At 47.8% G+C, this 25,921-nt stretch overlaps 1 protein-coding gene across 23 annotated transcripts in view; it reads left to right on the top strand.

Annotated features, from left to right (window-relative positions):
- LOC144132260 (uncharacterized) overlaps window positions 1-25,921 on the top strand; it is a 364,547-nt gene that overhangs the window by 62,939 nt on the left and 275,687 nt on the right. For all 23 annotated transcript variants that reach the window (XM_077664547.1, XM_077664563.1, XM_077664561.1 and 20 more), the window contains one exon: window positions 12,217-12,435. In XM_077664547.1, coding sequence (XP_077520673.1) covers window positions 12,217-12,435 — 219 coding nt within the window. The remainder of the gene's footprint in view (window positions 1-12,216; window positions 12,436-25,921) is intronic.

Genomic DNA, 25,921 nt, shown 5'->3' with positions numbered 1-25,921 from the left:
AGGGGCTCCTCGAAGGTGCGGGAGTAGATGACGATGTCGTCCAGGTAGGCGAGGGCGTGATGCCATTTGGCGTCGCCGAGCACACGGTCAGTCAGCCGCTGAAAGGTGCTTGGGCTTCCAGACAAACCGAAGGGCATCCTAACGAACTCGTAGAGACCCTTGTGGCATGTGAATGCCGTTTTGCACTCGTCGCCTGGTCGCATCTCTACCTGGAGATAGCCCTTGCTGGCGTCCAGAGTAGAAAAATACCTCGCTCCGCCGAGGTTTGAGACGATATCGTCAATGCTTGGGAAGGGGTACGCATCTTTCTGCGTGACTGCATTCAATCGCCTGTAGTCCACGCACAAGCGCGAGCTACCGTCCTTTTTGGGGACGAGTACGACTGGGAACCCCCAGGGACTCGCTGAACGACGAACAATGCCCGTATCGAGCAGCTCTTGCAGCGCCGCGTGAATCGCCTGCCGTTTGGCGGGGCTGACCGGTCTGGGATTGGATTTCCAAGGCTGTGCGTCCCCTGTTTCGATGCGGGGCTGCACCAGTTGCGTGCAGCCGGGGCGGTCTGTAAATATCTCCTCGAAGTCGCTTAACAAGGTGAATATGCGGCCGCGCTCACGCTCCGTCAAGTCACCCGCGTTCGGAGACCGTGTAATTTGTCGTCCTTGTCCGCACAAAAGGCGCGGGGTCGGGGACAGGCCGCAGCCACTGACTCCAGCGGCTGGGGGGGAGCGTTGTTCTCTCGGGAGGCATTCCTCATCTCCCCTTCGGCGTTAGACATCCGATCAGTCGCGGCGGGCGCGGTAGCGAACGGCTTGAGTGGCATGAACGGGCTTTCCCGGTAGCCGCCGTTGCCGATGTCAACTACGATTCCCTATTTTGCCAAGAAATCTCGTCCGAGAATGGCGGGGACCGTGAGTTCAGGCAAGTGAATGAAGCGGTGTCGTCGTTTACGCTGATTCCAGCGCACGACAAGACGCGCATCACCGCCGGAGCACGCCTCTCCGCGCGCAAGTCGGAGGGGCACGTTGCGCTTTCGCAGCTGAATGCCCTTCCGTCTCAGATGAGAGACGACCTCGTCTCCGATGAGCAATGTGCTCGTGCCAGTGTCGAACAGTGCTTTGAACGTAAATCCTGCGATTGCAAGTTCTATGAACGGAGCACTCACACTGATCGGTGTTCCAACCCTGAACAGCGAAGAGGCCGCGATTGCGGCTGCATCGCCCGGTTCCGCCACGGCCGCTGGCGCCATTACCGGCGGCCTGCCTGGTTTCCCGGCCCGGCAGGGCACGCCCGTGCAATGTGACCCGCTTGGTCACAGTTGAAACAGCGCACAGAGTTCCGTGCATGGTACAGGGACGGACGAGGCTGCTCTCGCGCACGGCCATCCGTGAGCGCGTTCCGAACCGGCATTTCTACCCGGTGACGCTGTCCGTCTGGAGGCGTAATCCCTTCGCGATCGTTTGACCGACCTTGGGAATCTCTGTCGGTCGGTTGGCGAGAGGCTGACCAGACTCCCGGCCGTGTGACCTCTGTTGCCCTGAGCCCGTATGAGTAGGGATCCAAGGTGCGATCCGAGACTTCGAAAAGCGCGCCTTGAGCCGGTGCCCGAGCGGACTCACTTCGTGGGCGGGTGCTGCCGTTCCAGGCGCAGCTGGGCTCCAGTGATTCCGATGGAGGTGGTGGGGGCCGGTACGCGCGGGCTGCCGAGATTTCGGTTTGTACCCGGCGCGCTTCCACAGCTAGCTCGTTCAAGTCTCCGTAGCGATTTCCCCGCAGATAGAGAGCAAACGTGGGGTAGCTCTGTCGGACTACCCTTTCCACTCGCTCCGCGTTCAAAGCTCCGGGATCGGCGTAGGCGTAAAGCTCCTGCATTGCCCTGACGTACTCGACCAGAGATTCGTCAGGGGCTTGCGTGCGCAGCTCCAACTCCCGCCGCATCCGCAGCTGGTAGTCGTAAGGAAGGAACTCCTCCCTGAACATCCTGCGGAAATCGGCCATCGTGCTCGCGGTGTGGCCGACCAACCGGTGCCACCGAGCGGCCTGATCGCCAAGCGCAACAGGGATCACTCTCCGAAGCATATCACGCTCACTCGTGCCTGTTGTTTGACCGTTCTGGTCGACAGCCAGCAAAAAGTGGTTAGCGCTCGTTTGATCGCTGTAGCCACTGTACTTGGGGATCGGAGTTCCGATCCGCGGGCTGGGCTGTGCGGATTGCAGCGCTTGCTGTAACGCGCTGGCCAGAACTTCGGCGAGATTTGCCGCGTTTGCGGGTGTCTCGTGTCAGGAGCCGTGATGATGGTGACTCGTCGCATGTGGCGCGGTCTCGGCTGTGCCGTTTGGAAGGTGTGAGACGGAGGGCGATGTGCTCGCCTGTTCCCAGGCGGCACGCGCCGATGATGGGTGAGTGCCAAGGCCTGGCGTGCTGGTACCGTGGCATCTGGCGGAGTTTTCCGGTGTCCACGGTGTTGCGTATGTCGCGCCTGCGACGGTGTGTCGTCCCGTCCGTTGAGCTGATTCCGCTGCAGGAGTGCCTGGGGCAGGGCGTTCCCTAGGCCCCTGGCCGAGCTCTGTGAGCCACATCAGATCAGGCAGTGTAGACTGCGGATCCGCCATGTTCGCCGGGAGCGAGTTGCTCAAGCGCGTCTGCGCGTGAGAACCACGTTGAGGCGCCAGTTGTGGGGGTTCTTACTAAGCCGTCGAGCCTCCTTTGAGGTCTAGGCCGTGAACTCCGAGCTCCCGGTATCGCACACCACGCGCGGCCGTTCTCACGGCGGCGCAGCAGAAATGCGAAATAAACACAGCACCGAACAGGACGCTTTGCCCGGGGCCAAACGTTTATTGGGTTCTCCGAAGTCGCTGGCTGCTTGAATCTTGATCTGTGACCCTTGCCGTCTGGCTTGGTCGTGCGGCTGACGGGGCAAGATGGCGACAACAAAGAGGGAAGAAGGGAGGTAATTACCTGACGTCCTCTCGCTGTCGCGGCTCGCTGAAGTCTCTCTCTGGCCACGACCGGTACCCGCCGATCTCGGCGCACTTGCCCGTTGTCACATTCGGCCAATCAGCGACCGCTCCGGCGGCGCCTGGCGGTGCGCGCTTGCGACCGGTTTTTTGAGGAAGGAGGCAGCGCAGCGCTCTCGAGCAGAGCATCTGGCTACTCGCCCGTGGGGAAGGAGGAAAGCTTTTGCTTTCCTGCTTCTCCACGGCGTGCCCCGCCGGCCCGGGAAGGGTACGGCACTCCAAAACTCCCACAACAGTAACCCTTTCTTGCTTCTTTTCCCTGCTGTGCAGGGGTCACCTTTAAAGGTGATAGTCTTATCCGGGAGTGCTTTAAGGAAAAGTGCTGTTTCGTCGGCGTTAAATATATTCGGAGCGTCGTACGCAGCTAGGTGTTCACGAAGCCCGGTGATCCGCCACTCCTCGATCCTGTCTTCGTCCACGGATGCTCTTTCGCCACACACACTCTTAAAAGTCAGATTGTGACGGCTTCTGAAGCGAGCAAGCCAACCTTCAGAAGCTTTGAACTCTTCAAGGTTCATTTTTGTGGCTAACCTTTCAGCCTGGGCACAAATTAATGGCCCACTCACATGGAGGTAGGCCTCACGTGCGTTTCTAATCCATCGCATTACGGCTTCTTCGAGTTCCGGGTGGGCCGCAGTCCGCAGTCGTTTCCTTTTGTCACCGTAGGCTTCACTGTCAAACGCCTCCATAATGCTGTTTTCATTCTTCACGTAAGTGGCCAAGGTGGTTCTTTTAACATCATACTTGACCATCACGTCAGAGCGTGAAACACCATCCTTCAGCACCTTCAATATTTCCACTTTCGTGGCTAGGTCCTTCGCCTGGTTGTACTTCGGCCGCTTTGCCGGTGTCGCCATCGGAGCAGGACGCGATGGCGAGGCGTGCAGGCACGGCGCGCTACGCACTCGAAAACAGCACAGTAAACACGCTGGCAAAGCACGCAATCGTATCCAGAAAAGGCGTGTTAGGGTTCAATAACCGCGATCGTAGCAGCAAGAAACACGGGGCAACGACGACACACGCCAAAACGAGACTTGCTGAAGATAGGGTTAACACGACGACTGAGCACGACTGCAAGAGGCAACGAAGCACAAAGAAAGACACCGGGCGCTTCGGCCACTGCTAACCTTGCTTCCCTCGCCCTCTCTCGCACTGCTGATGACGATGACCGTACGGATGGCCTATGCTACATTCTTTTTTTCCAACTTTACAGTAGCGCCGCTCTTGGCGGGCCGTGGAAATAGGTCGAATTAACCGATGGACGGTAAAATTTGTCCGAATTAACGAGAGTTTTGCCCCATAGACTCCTATATATAATTGTAGGGACCATGCTTGCAGGTCGAATTATTATCCGGTTGTCCGAATTAACGGGGGTCGAATTAACGAGCTTTCACTGTATACATTCCTCCACCTTTTACATTAACAGTCCATGAACTGATAGATGAACTTCCAGAGCCATATCTGGTAGTTGGGGATTTTAATGCTCACTCCCCTTTTTTTGGGGAAGTGAGCGCTGCCACTCTAGGGGGGCAAACAATCAAAGATGTTATTCTCACAAACAATATATGTTTTTTGAACACGGAAAAGGCCACATACTGCTCTCCAACCTTGGGTAAAGTGAGCTGTTTAGATGTTTAGATTTGTCTTTTAGTTCGCCATCTGTTTTTAACGATTTTAAATGGGACGTTATCGACAACCCATATGGCAGCGATCACCTTCCTGTATTAATCAGTTTGATATCTGCACCAGAAATCATACCAACTAAACCGCGACGTTGGAAGCTGCATTTAGCAGACTGGGAAATTTTTAGAGCACAAGCCAATTTAGATGATATAGTTCTAGAAAACCTTAGCATCGATGAGATAAACGAAATGCTCACGAATTGTATAATTAATCCCGTACACTTAGCTATTCCTTAGTCTTCAGGAGTGGTGCGGCAAAAGCAGAGTGTGGTGGACAAAGGAATGCAAGGAAGCAAAAAAAACAGCAAAATAAAGCTTGGGGCAAGTCTCGCAGGTACGCTACGCATGAGAACCTCGGTACGTTTTAAAGAGGCAAGAGCAAAAGCTCGGTACGTCCGTCGCAGTGCCGAGAAAGCCTCATGGCAGAGTTACATTTCATGTATAAGCTGTCAAATACAACATTGTTTATTATAAAAATGAATTCCATAAGTAAAATAATCCCAAAGTCTATCCTGTATTTAGTTTACGTTGATAATCTTCAACTAGCCTGCATGTCCTCAAACGTAGCAACATGCGAGAGACAAATACAGCTGACAATGAACAGATTAGTGACATGGGCAGATGAGAACGGTTTCCAGTTTTCCACACAGAAAACAGTAGCCACCCTTTTCTCACTGGAATGAGGCATACAAGCCGACACATTTATGCACCTGAACGGAACACAGTTACCCGTCAAAAATGAGCACAAATTTCTAGGGATAACTTTTGACAAAAAGCTCAATTTCCTGCCTCATATAAACGCACTGAAAAAGAAAGCCTGCGGATCCCTAAATATACTCTAAAAGTACTGTCACGTAAACGTTGGGGTGCTGACAGGACATGTCTTTTACTAATTTATCGCTCAGTGGTACGCTCCACGTTAGACTACGGATGTATGGACCTCCTGCATGTTTGTAAACAAACGAGGTGGCGCTGCAGTCGCTAGCGAGCTCGTGGTAGGCAAAAGGTCGGGGAGTGGCGTCGCGGATAGGTGTTGAGCGCGGGTTTTCAAGGCTTGTAGGCGCGTTTCCAGTTTCTGCGAATCATAGTAATGGTTGATGCTTCCAACTTAGTAATTTGTCGAAGTACACGAGCTCGCGTTGTCCACGTGCGGCCTATAAAGAGAAATAGTTTGCCACTGTGTATTGTATATATGGTTAGTAGTAAACATGTAGAAAGCGTTCCTGCCGTTTATTTATGCGCTAGGCATTGAATAAAACAAGTTTTGACACTCTGCACTAGCCGGAATGATTTTACTTCGGGACAGTAGTAAGCGGAAGTGCTGGCGTTGTTTCGTCGGAGCAGACATGCGCTCATCGTCTGCTGACATACGTACGTGTCGCGCTGCGCGAAAAGTGGGGACAGCGTCGTGTCCCCGATCTCCTGTCTCGCTTAGCGCTGTTTTTAGCCGCATGACCACGCACCAGCCAGGCCGACTTGTCCTCTTGTTAAGCTGATCGATTTGCTGAAAATTTTTGATTTATAGAATTATTTCCTTTCCTAGCCCTGAAGTCTAGTTTCGTGATGAAAAATTATAGCAAAATATTGAGTACAAATTTATAAATTACGCTTTTTAGAAGTGTGGTCGTCAAAAATTGTGAGGTAATTTCTTTGATTTCAGTGCCGCATTTCTTTGACCAAAGCGAAAGCGAAGATGCCATAAACGAGGGAATAAACTTTAAGGTTCGTTTTGTGACCTCTCACATTTTCTGCGACTGGATCACTCACCTTCATAATTCGCATGAAAATCAAATGATTCCATTTGTCGCAAACTATTCCTGAGACGTTGAGGAGCGTAATAAATCTCTCGATTTTTTTCCCTACACGTGCATTATTGTGTTATTTTTTGTAAGAAACGTTTTCATGTAACTATGCATGTATAAGTACTGATCATATAGAAAAAGAACTAATCGTGTCATCATACAGAATAGGGCTTTATGTACATGCTGGCATAAAAAAACTGCGCACTATCTGCTCAATTATTTGAGACCTTGGGGGGACTTGACGACGGTGTTAATTATAATTGCCTAGAACTGCACCAGGTATAGCTATGAATAAAAGGAATGACTGAAACTAGCGTAGGAATTTCATATTTGCACCAAGTTTAGTTACATATCGCATGCATGAATAACGAAAACACTTTTCATGCCGCGTCCCCTCTCAATCTCACCACGTGTCTGTTAGTAGCACGCCTGCGGCTGCTTCTTTGCAAACAAGCTTCGCGATCATGTATTACCTCATGAAACATGACACATGCATGATACAATGAAAATAATGGCGTTTAGCACACTTAAGGTACGCTATTCTAAGCACACCAACGCGACCGCGCAAGATTGACACAACTTACCAGACTTCTTTCTACTCGAATGAAATAATTACGTCGTCATATCAAGAAACAGTTTCAAGTAACTATTAAATGTCACAAAACGCGCCATTTAAACATGGTGTGCTATTAACAAAAAAACGCATTCCTTGGGGGCGAGTGAACCTGTCGGCGCCCCGTGCACTCCGGCTCAAGGTGATAAGTACGTGTGCAGCTACATATGTCTTTTTTTCTTTGAGCAATTATCAGCCTACTATCCTGAAGTTCAGGTGAATGAATGCAGTAACTTGCATGCTATTAAGTGCATTGAGTGGCAGTGCCTATCGACTCCCAGACTTCGTGCTTTACTACCGTGGCCCAATGCCTGTTAGCCAGTTTCCGAATGCGGCATTTATGCGCGAGAAACCTATCGAGGCTAATTTAATTTTTTTTATGCTACTACGCGGATCTAGCAGTGACGCAGCTGGTCAATATATGCTGCTTCTGCAGTGCACAGGCTTGAAGCAGTCGCCGCTAACTGCGGCAGCTGCGGTAGGCACGGGCAAGCGGAACTTGTTTTGCCTACCATGCGAAAGTCGCTGCTAACATCAGCGCCACCTCATTTTCGTGACGTCGCGGGGTGAAGGAGGTCCATAGTTTACGGGTCAGTGAGACTTTCGTACTTGAAACGACTAGATCCAATACATAATTTAGGTTTGCGTCTTTCCTCTGGTGCTTACAGAACGTCACCCATAAATAGTCTTTATGTAGAAATCAACGAACCGTCACTTACAGATAGAAGAACCATGCTCACATGCTCATGCATTTTAAAAATCCATTCACTGCTCAAACACCTATGTTACCCAATACAGTTAAACCTGGATATAACGAAATTGAAAAAGGCCGAAAAATATTCGTTATAGGGATGTTTTCGCTATATGCAGTTTCCGCGAGAAAGTTTGAAAAATAAATACAGAAGCGAAACCAAAGTGAAAATCGAGGCCATTGAAATGGCCTAGAATACATTTATTGCACTGAAAAGAAACGAGTGATTTTGCTCTGCTGTTTGTTGATGAGGGTCGGCACCACTGATCGCTCGTAGCACATCAAGGTATTTAATGCTGTACCGCCATCGTCCAGCGAGCCCGCGACGCGCCGCAAAACGTCGATGGCATTCAACACTTCATTTGTTGAAGGCATCTCACATGGTGACTCGACCTCTGGAGATCCATCATTGTCGGTCTGACATCGGACACTTTCAACCAGCGCCTCATCCGACATCTCCTCTGTAGTCACGGCACAGTCGTCTGCATACAAAAAGTCGCAGAGCTGCACGTCATCCGGGGCTGCTCCATTCACGCGCAGTAAACCCCAAGCTTCGGCGAGATTGGGCGGCCCTGAAGGCTCCACTCCTAAGTGCTCCTCTTCGTCAGTTTGCGCAGCGTGAACTTCTTTCGTTACGTGGGCTTTTCTGAAACAGTTGGCGATAATGTCCGCACTTGTTTCTCGCCACGATGCTTCAATCATTTCAACTGCTTGGAAAATGTCCACTTTCATTTGCCGCTGAAGACGAATGTTCAGAAGCAGCATTTGGATCAGTCTACGCCGGTAGCTGCACTTCACGCTTTTGATAATTCCTTTGTCAAGGGGCTGTATTAGTGAAGTGCAGTTCTCGGGAAAATACTGCAGTTCTATATTTGAAAGGTCGAGGCCTTCAACATGGTGCGCAGAACAGTTATCTAAGAATAAGCAAATTCTGCGGCCTTGCTTCTTGATGTCTCCATTAAACGCTTTCAGCCAGTCACCAAATATGGCTCGCGTCATCCACGCTTTCGTGTTGGCTACGTATTTCACGGGCATCCGGTGTGTTCCTTTGAAGCACCTGGGGCGGGCACTCTTACCGATAACCAGTGGGACGCGCTTGTCAGTCCCGTCCGAGTTAACACACAGCAAAACAGTTAAACGAAGTTTACTCTGCTTGCCTCCATGGCAGACGTCGCCTTTCAGGCTCAGGGTGCGGTTTGGAAGCAACTGATAAAAAAGAGCGGTCTCGTCACAGTTGTACACTTCGGTCGCGTCGTAGCGCTCCAAAATTGCTGGCAGTTTCTCTTCGACCCAAGAATTGGCAGCATCGCTGTCCGCAGAAGAGGACTCACCACTTGTTATCTTTCCAACGATGCCATACCTGTTTTTGAAGCCTTGAAGCCATCCGTTGCTCGCCTTTAGGTCATGAAATCCCAAGATACAGGCGTAATCCCGTGCCTTTTGCTGCAAGAGAGCGCCGCTGATAGGAAGATTTCTAGCTCTCATGTCCATGAACCATGTGAACACAGCCTTGTCCACGTCGGTGTATGTTGACGGCTTTAGCTTCTTCTTTTTGCCGCTAGTACCGGACTCCACTGCACCGCGAATTGCATCTTTCGCGTTGAGTATCGTAGAGAGAGAGCTGGCTGGGATTTCAAATCTGGCAGCTACATCCTTCTTTTTTTCGCCTGCAGCAACGGCGTCCAGAATAGCAATTTTGTCCTCAAGAGACAATATTTTCCGTTTCTTCGTAGACGCATTCATTCTCGATGTGTCAAAGCACTAACGCGACCCGGCGCACAGATATACGAAGTCGAGAACAAAGCACGCACACGCCGGCACGGCGAAGGGAACAAAGAAACAGATTCGGAAAGCGCCAGCTGAAAACAAGTTTTTTTTAGAAACGCGTGTAGTGCCACCTAGTGTCACGCATACGAAGTGAAGTGATTTCTCCAGCGGCCAAAGAGTGGCGCTGCCGGCACGGAAGCAATAAAGCGGCGCCTGTGCATTATCATCATCACCACCGAGCGGACGGGTGATGATGCTCGCTCGCCGCCGCTGCGAATGTTTTTTTGAGGCGTTCATCGTTCTTGATCATTAACTAACGAAGCAATTGGCACAATTTAGCTCTATGTTCTTAAAATATGGGGAAAAAAGACGAGGCGGTCGACGGGGCAAATTCGTTATTTGGAGGTTCTCTCGCACGGCCACTTTGTTACTTTGAGGTCACAAATACATGGATTTCTATGGGACTGGAGACGGGGAATAGAAAAACTTCGTAAAATCGAGGAATTCGTTGTACGGAGGTTCGTTATAGACAGGTTTAACTGTAGTCACAAAGTGCCCATCTAGAACGCTGTTTAACAACAAACCGCTCGCTATCAGGCCACTCCTCCTGCGTCTTGAAGAGATGTGCCAAAACCTCGGCGTACTAGATACATTATCTGACATTGCTCGAAGACGAGATCCACTGCCTCCATGGTACAATTTTCTAAAAAACAAACTCCGCAACAATATATAGTACAAGAATTTCATGCACTTGAAGAAAAATACAGTAGTTTTACGCAGTTTTATACAGATGGTTCAAAAATGGACGTTTACCTAGGGGGCGCATTGGTCCGAGGGAAGTCGGAGAAAACAGTACGACTTCCACAGTGCTCATCCATCTTCACTGCAGAATGTTACGCAGTATGTGTGGCCGTAGAAAAAATAGAAAACGAGAACTTTACCAACAGTATTCTTTACACAGACTCCTTCAGTATACTTATAGCTTTGCACCCAAGAAATGCAGTCACTCTTGATTCTTGGTGACATCATACACAAGATAGTAACAGCCACAGCTTGAGGACAAAACATAAAGTTCTGCTGGGTTCCCAGTCATGACGGAATAAGAGGCAACGACAGGGCTCATTTCTGCACTGCGAAAGCTCGTGGCAAGGGCATAAAAAAAGTAAATATACCTTTTAAGGATTGCATAAGCTTAGTACAGCATAAATTAAGAGAAAGATGGCAGTCGGAATGGAATGGCGAAGTGAGTAATAAATAAACTACACTTGGTAAGCCCAGTTTTAGGTGAACTTAAATTGTGTGCACCAGCAACGTTTTAAGGAAGTGATTTTATGCCGTCTCCGGATAGGTCACATGCACCTTCCGCACAACTTCCTGCTAACAAAACAAGACAAACCTAATTGCGAATGCGGAGATGATCTTACGGTTAATCACATTTTATTTTCATGTTTACAATTGGAAACGCTAAGAAAAAAGTATTTTACTCAATTTTATAATGAATGCATTCCTTTTCATCCAGCACTGCTCTTAAATGATGATGCCATTGTTAACATACATTCCGTTTCTAGCTTTTTTAAAAAAGCAGGGGTTCTTTAAAAACTGTAAATCTTGAACCACTGGTTTGCTTTAGTACATGATACACCTCAGGCACTTTGTCATTCCTGAGAAGAAGGCTGAGGCTTTTTATTTCATTGGTTGGGAGCCTCAGTATCCTTGCCCAGCCAAGGATAGCCGCTGAGGCTACCTGACCTTCTCTGGGGCTTTTACCATTGGCTATTTCTAGATTTCTTCTTCTCTGTTACTACAAGGCAGTTCAATATTTTTAGGCCATATACACCATCGAGGATTTTTCATATTCCTAAACATTCTACAGACAACCAATTCTATACCTTGAGCTTGGTGCATGATGGCCTTAGCTGCCTATGTGCCATAAAACCCAACACAACACACAGAAATGGTTTCCGGTTTTCTGCACAGAAAACATGGCCATTATTTTCTCACTAAAATGGCGCCTACAAACAGATCCCGCATTAGACCTAAACGAAACTGAACTACCGGTGAAAAATGAACACAAATTCCTTGGCATAACTTTCGACAAAAAACTTAGTTTCCTGCCTCACATAAGCGCGCTGAAAAAAAAAAAAAAGCGTTGCAGTCTTTGAACAAACACTGCGGTTCACGGACTTTTATGCTAACCATTCAGAAATGGATGCCTATGTAGGAATGAATGAATGAAAAACTTTATTGTGAAGGAGGATCCTCGCTGAGTAGGAGGGGGTCTTTCAGTCGGTTGCCCAAACGGCGAGCCCTGTCAATCAGCTGGAGCTGTTCTTCAGGCTTCGAGCAGGACAGCGCAGCCTCCCACTGCTCCGGTGTTGGTTTTTTGTTTATTGGTGCTGTCTGACAGACCCATGTAACGTGATAAAGCGTTGTTCCTCGCTCAGTACGAGATCATGGGAAAGAAATAATCAGACTTGTTGCACAGTGTTTTCATCGCTGACTGTTATGCTGTATGCCTAGCCAATCTGCGAACCAACCAGCCTGAGTTGGGGCAGCCACGAACAGACAGGCCTGGATGTAACGCAGGTGGTGCTGATCCCCAAGGGGGAGGAGGAGGAGGAGGAACCGCCCTGTGATGCCAGCACCCGCTCGTCGCCCGCACTGCGCAACCGGCGTCCCCAGAAGCCGATTCTGGTGCACAAGTTGCCAGAGCCCCCCGAGGAGCTGGCTGCTGCTGCCCAGACAGCTGCTCCACTGTCGCCCAAACCCATGCGGCGCAACTCTTTCAAGGACATCGTGCCCAAGGTGATCCCTTCTTGAGTAGAGGAGGCTTGCCACAGATATACCTTCCTCCTTCTTACAGCGGCCGCCCTCAACACGCATGTGAGCACCGCCACAGCATCTATGGCAGATGACGCCATTTGCGTGTTTTCAACTATTTATGCAGGCAAAACATAAGCGCACACAGATTAGGTTAATGAAATGAACGGCTGCGCAAATCAGGACACAGACAAGAGACACCACATGCGCACACAACCAACTGTTTATTCTAAGGAGAAGTGGCATATTTATACAGTTCCGCTCAAGCATGATACTCATCCCATTATCACTTCGAACCCAGCACGTGGCATGAAAGCCGCTACATCAGGTTAACAGACTATATACTGCAGATTAGACTAACAGATCAAAGGGATTAAAAACGGAAAAAAGGGCCATCTCTTAGCAAAAGCAGTGTCAAACAATCGTAGCAACAGCAGAGTCATACAGGAGAAGCAAAAGCAGTCAGAAACCAAAAACAAAATATAAAAAGTAAAAAACCAATAACAATCGTAGCAAAAGCAGAGTCAAACATATGAAGCAAAAGCAGTCAGAAAAAGAAAGATAAAACCAATAAAAAAATTTAACAACCCACCTAAACAAACAGAAGATGGCCGCTAGAAATGCTAGGCTGAAAGTAGCACAGAACATGACGTCACAAAAAACTGTCTAGGAAGGAAACTTCATTTCTACGGAGGAATACCGAGGCGTCGCTGACACATGTGGTTCCTTTCTTTTTTATCATAAAGGCCTCAAGTATTTCACGCGCCACCTGATTGCGACTCCTGCCCAGAATCCTTATTCCGTTAAGCACCGGCTCACACTTGCAGTCTCTACAATGGGGAGGCAAATTGGCCCGCCTCCGCTTTCTAACGTTTTCTCATGCTCCCGTGCCCTGTCGTTAATGCAGCGACCCGTCTGGCCTATGTAGACCCTTCCACGCGTAAGTGGGATTTCATAAACCACTCCGACAGCACAGGATATGAAGTGCTTGCCGTGCCTCTTTTCGCACAGGGCTTTCTTCTGGCCGATCCGTGAGCATAACCCGCTCAGCCCTTTGGGCGCGGAGAAAACGACAGGAACGTCGAACCGGCCAGCAACCTTCTTCAAACTGTGCGCCACTTGGTGTATATAGGGGACCACTTGTGGTCTTTTTGATCCCGGCTTAGCAAGGGATTTTTTCTTCTTGCCTTTCATTTTTTGAAGGAGGGTCTCTGCTACGCTGCAAACGACAGAACATGGGAAGCCAGCCATTTGAAGCCTTTCGATCCGATGGTTGAAGCTAGCTTCAGCCATGTGAGCACAGGACTTGAGCAATGCAGACTCGAGGAAAAGAGAAGCGATAGCCCCTTTTACTGTCTTTGAGTGCGCTGATGCGTACGGAAGCAGTTCCTTTTTTGCTCGGAGGCGAATACATTCAGCACACTCGCCCATCTGAAAACTTGCTATTAGGGGTGTGCGAATATTCGAAATTTTCAAATATTAACCGATTATTATATTTTAGTATTCGTATTCGATTCGAAAACCAAGTATTTGTGTTGTTTCAAATAATCAATCCGACGCGAATATTCGTATTTAGCCGAATATTTTACTGCGAGCACCGTCATTCGTTTCGGTCCGCAAGTCCTATCGACATCGACATAGCAACATGGCGGCGCTCAGAGCCATGCGTAACGTCGGGCCATGCCGTAGCTGATTGTGCTGGTGAGCTTCTTTGTGGCTATACCTGCGACGGTGCATCCGACTCTGATTCGTGCCATGGCGAACCAATGTTGTGGAAACCGAAAAGGAAAGAGCGCCGTATGAAAATACTTTATGAGGACATCGCCATCGACGGCGGAGTGCACCACGTGCAGCAAAGTGCTTCGAACGCCTTCAGGTACGACAACGCCGCTTGTCAACCATTTGAAGCTGCATGCGGCCCAGATAAAAGAGTATCGAAAGATGGCTGCAGGTCTACCGGAGAAAGATCAGCCGACCATGGCCGACTTTGTGCGCCCGACAGAGCCGCTTTCAGAAAAGATAACACAAGCACTAAATAGCAAGGTCGCTGCCATGGTGGCGCTTGATTTGCAGCCCTGTAGCGTCGTTGAAGACCGCGGGTTTGAAGACCTGTTGGCAGCTGCTGCTCCAAACTATCGCCTACCGTCGCGCTCTACACTTTCGCGGGTGCTTGTTCGGAGCATGTATGACGATACGTGGAAGAAGGTGAAAATGGAGCTAAGCAACACTTTTGAAGGCGGAACTGCAGCTGTTGCCTTTACCAGCGACATGTGGACGTCGCGAGCGAACGAAAGCGATGTAAGCTTCACTTGCCGTCTCCTAGCTCCTAATTTTCAAATACAGCGGTTTACGCTTAACACGCGTCATATGGCTGACAGTCACTGTGCTGAAAACATCGCAGCTATGCTGGACGAGATGTGCAGCGAGTGGGGGATACCCGACAACTGTGAAAAATACATCGTGACAGATAATGGGCGCAACATCCGTGCTGCTGTCGGGAGGCTCCCGTGGACTGAGCGATCGTGTTTCGCCCGCACCCTGCAGCTAGCCCTTAACGACGCAAGATCTCGTACGCCGCCCATTGATCGTCTGTGCAAGAAGGCCAGACACATTGTTGGTCACTATAAGCACAGCTCATCGGCACAAAAAAGGCTAGAAGAATACAAAAAAAAAACAGGCAAAGATCCTCTCCGTCTTGTGCAAGACGTAGAAACCAGATGGAACAGTTAGTACCTAATGCTGTCTTTTTGTGTCTTGGAACTAAAGGAGGCAGTCACTGTGGACCTTGCCACTTCAGACAACAGCATTGATGGGCTCAGTTCACAGGAATGGAAAGAGGCTTCTGAATATGTAGAAACGCTCGTCATTCTTTGAAGCCACTGTTATCGCCAGTGCAGAAACGCATCCATCACTTTCAGCTCAAATACCACTCATTTTTGGAATGCTGCATTATCTTGCAAACTTCACTGATACTACTGGATTTCATACAGCCCTGGCATGCTCGGTCAGATCAAGGTTCCCCTTTATGCAGAGGACAAGGAGGCATGCCTGGCCATGTTTTTGGACCCACGCTTCAAATCCACCATATTCAGAGCCGACAAAGAAAAGATGATATGGCTAAAAGATTTAGTGGTACAAAATCTGTCCCTGTGTGCTCCTGACCCAGTAGCTAAGAAACAGAGGCCAGAACTCTGTGCACAGCAGTCTTCTGATGTCTGGAATGCATTTGACAATTTAGTGAGGAATGCTGTGGAAACTAAAGCAGAGTCTGCTGCATTATGGGAGTTTGCTGCTTACTGAGAGGAGGCATTGGGCATTGTTGAAACGAGACAGTGACCCATGCGACTGGTGGCGGACCGTGGGTTCTTTCAGATACCCTATTCTGTCAGAGCTGTGCACGAAGTACCTCGCAACACCCGCCACTTCAGTGCCAAGTGAGAGGGCATTTTCTGTGGCTGGAGAAGTCGTTTCAGCTAGAAGGGAAAGACTTCTGCCTGACCATGCGGAGCAGCTGGTTTTCCTTCGCAACAACCTTTAATGCTTTAATGTTCATCCCAGCAATGCGCTTTTGTGCTTATGGCAAGATAGCCTTAGTCAGTGCTGTGTACTAGTCATTTTCTGTGATATTTGCACTCTTCTAAGAATAATGTTCTAGACTTTGATGCTTTTTGTGCAGCCGCACACACCTTTTGTGTTCATTTACTCATTGATAGTTGAACTGTGATGTTCTTGAATGCTCAAATAAATGTTTTGTAGTGGTTAAATGCGTCTGTCCTAAATTATTCGTTATTCGATTCGATATTTGGAACTAATTATTCGTATTCGATTTGTATTCGAAAAATTTGATATTCGCACACCCCTACTTGATATTAATATCTCAAAACTGCAAGCTGTTGTTGTCTTGTAGTTCGGGAGTAAAAGCCAGTCCTTTTCCTTGTTGTCTAAAAGCGGAAAGGATTCCTTCCACTACGCTGGGGAGCGTCTATGCAGAGTTAGTAGATTTTAGTATCACCAAGAAGTCGTCCACGTATCTAAAAATTCGCAGGACTGGGCCACTCTCAAGGGAAGAAGCTAAAGCACGGTCAATAGTTGATAAAAATATATTACACAACGCCGGGGCAACACAGGAGCCGATGCAAATTCCTCTTCTCTGCAAGTACATTTCTGTTTCAAAGGAAACAAACGTAGACCTAAGGTAAAATTCTAGTAGTGATAAAAAGTTGTCGACACTAAGTCCAGCTGAGTTCTGAAATGCAATGGCCCCATTATACTCAATACACTCCCGTACGGATTTGAAAAGGTCGTTATGCGGAATTGAATAGAATAAATCTTCAACGTCCACAGAAAACAAGTATCCAATAGAGGATTGGTCTTTTAAAAAAGCTGTGACATCTGTAGAATTCTTGGTGGTGAAGGGATCGTCCACTTCTAGTCCTTTCAAATGCTTCAGAAGAAACTGGCTCACCTTTTGCTGCCAAGAGTCCATCTCACTAATAATGGATCTGAATGGCATGTCTGGCTTATGGGTTTTCACCGTAAAAAACACATCAAGAGACCCTTCCTTGCAATCGCTGATTCCCTTGGCCAGCCTGCAAAGCTGCAGCTCATTTCACAACGAGATGGCTTTCGTTTTCACTCTTCAGGCACTCTTCTTCACCTGAACAAAGTTCTTCAACATGGCCTGCGTCGCCTTTTCTTTAAAAAGGCTAGTTGGAACTACCGCAAAACCACCTTCTTTGTCCGCTTGAAGAAGTCTTAGGTCATTATCCTTGAAGAACGACATGATGTGTTGCGTGCTCTCCTTCGGGTAAAGGTCCTTTTTCCGGGATATCCTCAACATTCCGTCAACACCATCCAAAAGGCATCCTTCCCGGTCCTCACCGGCTTTATCTGCCAACTTCCTGTTCAGGGAGAGGAGCTCGAAGGCAAAGGTTCTCGGCGGAACACTGTACTTCGGCCCTTTCGCTAGAGTAGCGGCAAGTTCTTCTGGAACGGAGGCATTCCCAAGGACGTCCAGGCTCCTAGGCTTCACCTTCTTCTTTTCAGGCTTCCGTGGGAGAACAGTGAGGTAACGTTGCCACAAAAATTGTGTGGTTTGCGAAGAAAGAAGTCTTAGAGCACCCAGTTCCTTTTTGGCGAGCCAGTCTGGGTTAAGGGTGAAACACAACACGCGCAGCCAATCATGAAACAAACGTACTTGTCTCCACAGTTCAGATTTCAGAATGCGGCAGAGCTGCTTGACGTTTCCAATGGACGGCTTAATCACACCAAAAAAGGCATTCACTTCGGAGGGGACAAGTCCTTTGCGGAGACAAAATGAGATGAATCTTGCACGGCAGGTCGAAGCAGCGATGTGAGCGATGAGCACATGTACTTGAGCATAGGACGGACTTGAACACATAACAGGGCCCACTGTACAAGAAAGGTACTTCAGAATAATGGCCTGAGGGGCGAGTTGGTGCATGATGAAATGAACGGCTGCGCAAATCAGGACACAGACAAGAAAGAGACACCTCATGCACACACTAAAGAAGAAGGTAAAGCCTAGGAGCCTGGTCGCCTTGGGAATGCCTCCGTTCCAGAAACCCATAAGCCAGACATGCCATTCAGATCCATTGTTAGTGAGATGGACTCTTGGCAGCAAAAGGTGAGCCAGTTTCTTCTGAAGCATTTGAAAGGACTGGAAGTGGACGATCCCTTCACCACCAAGAATTCTACAGATGTGACAGCTTTTTTAAAAGACCAGTCCTCTATTGGATACTTGTTTTCAGTGGACGTTGAAGATTTATTCTATTCAGTTCCGCATAGCGACCTTTTCAAATCCATACGGGAGTGTATTGAGTATAATGGGGCCATTGCATTTCAGAACTCAGCTGGACTTAGTGTCGACAACTTTTTATCACTACTAGAATTTTTACCTTAGGTCTACGTTTGTTTTCTTTGAAACAGAAATGTACTTGCAGAGAAGAGGCATCTGCATCGGCTCCTGTGTTGCCCTGGCGTTGTGTAATATATTTTTATCAACTATTGACCGTGCTTTAGCTTCTTCCCTTGACAGTGGCCCAGTCCTGCGAATTTTTAGATACATGGACGACTTCTTGGTGATACTAAAAACTACTAACTCTGCATTGACGCTCCCCAGCACAGTGGAAAGAATTCTTTCCGCTTTTAGACAACAAGGAAAAGGACTGGCTTTTACTCCCGAACTACGAGACAACAACAGCTTGCAGTTTTGAGATATTAATATCCAGTTTTCAGATGGGCAAGTGTGTTAGATGTATTCCCCCCGAGAAAAAAGGAACTGCTTCCGTACGTATCAGCGCATGCAAAGACAGTAAAAAGAGTTATCGCTTCTCTTTGCCTCGAGTCTGCATTGCTTAAGTCCTGTGCTCACATGGCTGAAGCTAGCTTCAACCGTCAGATCGAAAGGCTTCAAATGGCTGGCTTCCCATGTTCTGTCGTTTGCAGCGTAGCAGAGACCCTCCTTCAAAAAATGAAAGGCAAGAAGAAAAAATCCCTTGCTAAGCCGGGATCAAGAAGACCACAAGTGGTCCCCTATATACACCAAGTGGCGCACAGTTTGAAGGAGGTTGCTGGCCAGTTCGACGTTCCTGTCGTTTTCTCCGCGCCCAAAAAGCTGAGCGGGTTATGCTTGCGGATCGGCCTGAAGAAGAAAGCCCTGTGCGAAAAGAGGCACGGCAAGCAATTCGTATCCTGTGCTGTCGGAGTGGTTTATGAAATCCCACTTACGTGTGGAAGGGTCTACATAGGCCAGACGGGTCGCTGCATTAACGACAGGGCACGGGAGCATGAGAAAACGTTAGAAAGCGGAGGCGGGCCAATTTGCCTCCCCATTGTAGAGACTGCAAGTGTGAGCCGGTGCTTAACGGAATAAGGATTCTGGGCAAGAGTCGCAGTCAGGTGGCGTGTGAAATACTTGAGGCCTTTATGACAAAAAAGAAAGGAACCACATGTGTCAGCGACGCCTCGGTATTCTTCCGTAGAAATGAAGTTTCCTTCCTGGACAGTATTTTGTGACATCATGTTCTGTGCTACTTTCAGCCTAGCATTTCTAGCGGCCATCTTCTGTTTGTTTACGTGGGTTGTTAAATTTTTTATTGGTTTTATCTTTCTTTTTCTGACTGCTTTTGCTTCATATGTTTGACTCTGCTTTCGCTACGATTGTTATTGGTTTATTACTTTTTATATTTTGTTTTTGGTTTCTGACTGCTTTTGCTTCTCCTGTATGACTCTGCTGTTGCTACGATTGTTTGACACTGCTTTTGCTAAGAGATGGCCCTTTTTTCCGTTTTTAATCCCTTTGATCTGTTAGTCTAATCTGCAGTATATAGTCTGTTAACCTGATGTAGCGGCTTTCATACCATGTGCTGGCTTCGAAGTGATAATGGGATGAGTATCATGCTTGAGTGGAACTGTATAAATATGCCACTTTTCCTTAGAATAAACAGTTGGTAGTGTACGCATGTGGTGTTTCTTTCTTGTCTGTGTTCTGATTTGCGCAGCCGTTCATTTCATCATGCACCAACTCGCCCCCCAGGCCGTTATTCTGACTATGTTAAAGTCAATGAAGTGATCTTGGGCTCTCATGTGCTATTTGAACCTCTTTAAATTAAGTTTAAATCTTTCATGAAAACTATGCTGGCAGATCCCTTAGCAGAAGAACTGCGTGTTTTCAACTGCGTCATTCTTTTGGCAATCATCAGTTTTGTTCAAGTGTTGTAAAGTGCGATGTGTTACTGCTGCTTCCCATGCTGCACCTCAGGCGAGTGGTGAAAGGAGCCCGTAGTGTCGCTGCTGGAGTTACCGTCTGACTGTGCTACATGGGAACAGTGGTCAACTCTTTCATTGCCACTGCAAAAACGATTTTTTTGCATACGTTTCAGGAAACATTTTTTCTAGAATAAGTATGATAGGTAAAAGTTTACAAAATGCATAGCAATGATTGAAATGGCTTTCTAATCAAGTTTGTTTCAACAGAAATATGTTTTAAATATTCGAAAGAAATAGAAAAACACAAGAAAAATTAAAAAGGAGCAAAAAATTTGCATTTACATGACAGTAACTCTCCAAAATAATTTATTAAGAAAATCTAGAAAATACAAAATGATTCTAATTGTTTTTATAACTTGGCACTAAGATGTAAAAATTTTAACTCAAATACTTATTGAGCAAGGAATTTTTTCTTTACGCTCTTTGAAAAGGTGTATCCTTGATGATGATGCCTTCAGTGCAACCTCCCGACCATGCTGCTGGCTTGCGGATGGTAGTTTTAAGGAGGGGGGTGGTGCTGAGAAGCCGGGTCAAACTGGTGAAAAGTGTGGACCCCAACTGGTAGTCTCTGCTGGCATGCTGAAATGGGCGATCCACGGGGAAATGAGCATGAGCTTCACAGCAGCTGTCAAGAGCTTCTGAAGCTCGGTCTTAACAACTTATCGAAGCGGAATAAGAACGCGTTGTGGGAATAGGCCACTACATCTGGCTGAAGGCGTATTTTGTACCCTTCGGAAAGAGTCCCGAGTCCTTTCAACAGATTATCAGATGGCTTGACGGAGGCCTTGTCGGAAAACTTGACAATTCCCAGAGCTTCCAGTGCCGGAAAGCCCAATAGCGGTACCGACAGGGCCTTGACAACATACAAGCATGGAACGGCGGACTTGCCTTTCCATAGCAAAGACTGTGAAGGATCCCAGGACGTTGAGAGACTGTTCTCTCGGACACTAGAGGATGCTGTCAGCTCTGTCTTGTCTTCTGAGAACGACAAACATCCGCAAAATGGCCTTTTTTCTTGCACTGAGAGGTGCGCGCTAGGCACTTGGAGCGGGTATTTGGGGCGCGACTGCAGAAATCACAGCTGGTGGCTTTCTGCCTTGCTGCCGTTGTCTCGGCGTGTTTGTCACGTCTTGGCTGGAACTCACAGTACCTGCCTACGTTGAGGTTTAGTGCCCCTGACGCTGTGTCCCCCCAGCTTACTCTTCTTTTTTTTGGCATCATCCGCTTGCCTTGCTTGAATCCACGCCTCCTTGAGGCTCAGCTGAGGGTTCCTCCTTAGCTTATCGGCGAAAACTGTGGAAACCTGTTTTCCTCCCCCATTTCGACGGGGCAGACCATCTCCATCGGTGTGCGTCGGGACAGCCCCGGCTGGGCGAGGAGGGAAGACTCCCTCATGGGGGAAAGGAAACGGCGACGGGAGCGCCACCTCGTAGGTTACGCGGAATTCTGCGGAACTGGACAGAGTCTCTTTGCGATCCGGCCAGCGTTACAAGCGGTTGGACCCGCACGCTCTCATCACCTTCCGCGGCAGGCGCACGGGGATCCGTTGTGCCTTGCCGCTGGACTTCTGGTTCCAGGCAGCAAAGTGGGCGCCGCAAACGCGCGGGCTTGGCGCCCTCTCCGGCAAATGCTAGGGATTGGCCGTGCCCCAAGAATGCGGCGCGCACGGGAAAACCCAGCCGTCATTATCGGCGCATACAAACGTTCGCCGCAGATACTTCCGAAGTCGCACTCCTGCCCCAGCCGGTAAGTCGGAAGTCCTTCTTACGTAGCCTTCTATTTCCGAGGAATGCCTCGTTGATGTTTTGTAGCTAGCTGGCCTGCTCTGTGTATTGATTGCGAGTGTAATAAATAGCATATGAGTGTTAACGCTACTGTCGTCCCTTCCCTTTGTCCCTCGAGCACAAACCCTCCACGGTTAGCGAGCGGGAACGCTGCATCCGCGGAGCGGGAGTGCGAGTGGGGCGGAAGGCTTTGTCCCCGCCGTATTTCCACAAAAGGTCCCGGACACGACGTTCTTCGACTTGAGTGGAACGGTAGTTGCACCTTTTACACATTTCGCAGAGTTCCACATAGTGGCTGTCCACAGTTTCACCTGGTTGCTGTACTCGTCGATGAAATTGCGCTGACTCTAAACTTCGTTGATGTTGTGAACAAAATGTGCCTTGAACTCATTGACTACGGCCGTGTGTCGTTCAGAGATGTGTCTGGGCTGAAAGTCGCAAGAAGTGGACAAGCTTCCGGGCCCATTTGCATTACAGCAGAATCTGAACTTGGAACATCTCCCAATGCTTGATGAAGGCCTGAAGCAAACACCTAGTCCTCTAACCATGTCGGCCAGGAACCAGCATTTTCGAAGTTGAACCGACCTGGCTTGTGCAAGGAAAGACCTGCCCATGATACAGTTGCCGGAGTGAAGGCAGCCGGTGCGAGCTCAGTTTGCTGCGAATTCTTCTCCAAGGGAATGGCTGAGTGCTATGACATTTGGGCAAATGACTTGCGTGTAGTCATCGCCAGCCAGACGAGAGCAACGACGCAGTTGCTTGCCAGGAGGATGAGATCTGATACCATGTCGTCTACTGTGGGCCCTGAGCACGACCTGTTGATGCAGCTGGGCACACACCGAGAGTACAAAACCAATCTCTTTTCTTTACTGCCGCACTTCTAACCATATATATACAAAACAACTCCCAGCACAGGGTTGCTAGCTGCCTATTCAAGTTGATGGGCAGCGCCTTCTACAGCTTCAAAAGGTGTTTTCTGTATCACTGCACGTTACGATGATTTTATGATAGTCGATGGTGCCGGCCAATCGATGCAAGATAAAGCGAACATGCCGAACATCACAGCCCTGAGGATAGGGTGCGCATTTTTTATGCGAGGTTAAACTTTTGGGGCTGGTTTATAGCACTGCTGGGATTATTTGTGCCGAATTTCATTATTTGGATGGGGTGATTTCTTGGAACATTTGAGCGATGAAATCAAAGTGGGGTGATTTTCAACCTTGTGAGTTCATTTTTCGTTCCTGTTTTTTCAGTAAAGGAAAACAGTTGTTACTTGGTAATATTAGTATTGTAGCAGGCTTCTGAAGCAAAATTTTGTGAGGAACACAACAGCACGCTTAGTTTGTCTATTCTTTACTTTCTTTTACTAAAAAAAAGTAACCAGTGTCATTCTTTATAGCAAAACAATGCAAAATAATTGCACAGCTGCTGCTAAGCAGGCATAGTAATCCTTGTCATATAGGTTGCATAATGTCTGTCATACTTATTCTGGAATAATAGAATTTGGCAGAGATGGTCACTCTTTAGGGTAGTGTCCTCTTAAAGGGACAGAACCCTGAATTTTAAGCACACAGTTTTTTGCGGCACAACGGAAAGATTGCTGCCTAAGGGGCTCGATTCCACAACAGCTTTGTTGGAAATGCTGTAGAAGATTTTTACCGAGAATATTTAAATCTGTGCATGCCCCTTTTTTTATGTATCCCGATGATGGCAACCGTGATCAGCAATTACGATGGTGATTGCATGTTGGCAGAAGCATTGTACCTAATAATATATTTTCAGTATAAGGTAGTGTCCATTTTAGTTTCCACACTCAAAGCCCAGTGAAAGTTGTAGTGGAGCATGCTTGCTGCTCCATGCTCTGTCTAGCGACAAAAGCTAAAAGCACATAGTCGACAATGGGAAGGGAGTGTTGCCAGATGAAGGGCGCCCTGGAGAGAGACGAACACACTTAAAAGAAAAAAACACTGTGCAATTAAAACCGAGATATGGTCACATGGTGGGCAACAGTGGTAATAGCGGGTTTTGCCACGCGATGGTGTTTTATGCGTTTTTCAAGGTCCGATTAAAATTAGAAATCCTCGTTTCTTTGATATTGTAGTGCTCAGTTCTTACATTGTGAGGCACAGTCTTTTCATTTCTGCCATAATCTCATGACATGTTTTGCTCAGTGGTCGGTCCCTTCAACCCTTTCACTACCGCGGAAATATGGGCGATTTGAAGTGTACTGAAAGAAATTTTTTCTTTCAGAAGAAGTATCAAACCCAGCGCATATTGCAACACATGAAATTGTAGCTTATTGGTTACACTTCTGAGTGAAACAAACAGCGGAGTCGTGTGTGCAAAAGTATTTGAACATTTATTAGTCAAATGTGGCAAAAGCACGGAAAAAGTGAGGCAGCAATGTGGGCTATTTGGTTGTACATTTGGTGTGAATAACACACTACACACTAACAAAAATGACAACCGGAACGGGGGACACAGGACAAGCGCGGTTCTCCTGTGTCCCCCGTTCCAGTTGTCATTTTTGTTAGTGTGTAGCAAGTTATTCACACAGAAAAAGTATAAAGAAAAAAAATCACCGGCTGCACTAAGCACAAACTTGATTAGAGGAAAACTGGTATATACAAACGCTTTCTCAAGTTCATAGCTGTCATTCCTCCAAGTTACAGCTCTGAGGAAAAATTATTCCACTTTCCACGGCCGGTCAAGTCAGCCGTCATGACTGTGGTGCCACTGTGAAAGGGAGTCACGTGAAGATGTGTATAAGAGGTAGACTTGACAGGTGCTGCAGATAACGTTTGATATTTGTGCATGTTTTGTTCTCTAATAGCAGAGCTTGAAATTCCTTCTTTTCTCCGTTTTTTTTTTTCGGTTGGTGACAAATGGATTGTATGGGAGGATTGGGGGCATGGACTTGTACCTCATCCATACTCTGATTTTTTGAATGAGCTGCTTCCTGAAAGCAAGCTGACCAAATTTGGCCATTTGGGCAAGCTCTGGAGCATCAGGATCGATGAACATTCATTGATATGGTTCAAAAGCCAGAACACTTTCCAAGTCTTGCCATTAGATGCAGCCGCCATCGAGCCCTCGGGGTCCGCTACGTGCAGAAAAACAAACAAACAAAAGACCGATTTCGGAAAATGTTATTTGAAGGCTGAAGGCCAAAATAGGCGATTCCTATATTCCAATAGAGATGCAGGTCAACAATTCCCATGTGTATGATGATTCATTCCAATTGACTTCAGCATCTCTGATTCACCTCTTCCCATGAGCCATCACGCCGAGCATATGTTTGCTGGTCCAAAATCTTCATCCTAGAAAATACTGGAAGATATACATAGCAACTGCATAGCTACCTTAGTGCTCCATAAAGTCTGCGATAAAATTCCAATAAGGAAGGGCGTCAGGCAAGGAGACACGATCTCGCCAATGCTGTTCACCGCATGTTTACAGGAGGTATTTCGAGGCCTGAATTTGGAACAGTTGGGAATAAGAATAAATGGAGAATACCTAAATAATCTGCGATTCGCTGATGACATTGCCTTGCTGAGTCAACCAGGAGATGAACTGCAAATCATGATCAATGAGTTAGACAGATAGAGCATTAGACAGATAGAGCAGTACGGTGGGTCCAAAAATTAACATGCAGAAAACCAAAGTAATACTCAACAGTCTAGCAAGGGAACAGCAGTTCACAATTGGCAGCGAAGGGGCTGGAAGTGGTAAACTTAGGACAGGTAGTGACAGCTGATCCGGATCATGAGAGGGAAATAACTAGAAGGATAAGAATGGGGTGGAGTGCATATGGCAGGTTCTTGTAAACCAGCGCAACAGCTCGAAGCCAAACAGAAAGGGACAAAACGGCTTCGAGCCGTTGCGCTGGTTTACAA

This window comes from Amblyomma americanum, chromosome 5 (assembly GCF_052857255.1).
Source record: "Amblyomma americanum isolate KBUSLIRL-KWMA chromosome 5, ASM5285725v1, whole genome shotgun sequence".
NCBI lineage: Eukaryota > Metazoa > Arthropoda > Arachnida > Ixodida > Ixodidae > Amblyomma > Amblyomma americanum.
This window is presented reverse-complemented; position numbering and strand designations above follow the sequence as displayed.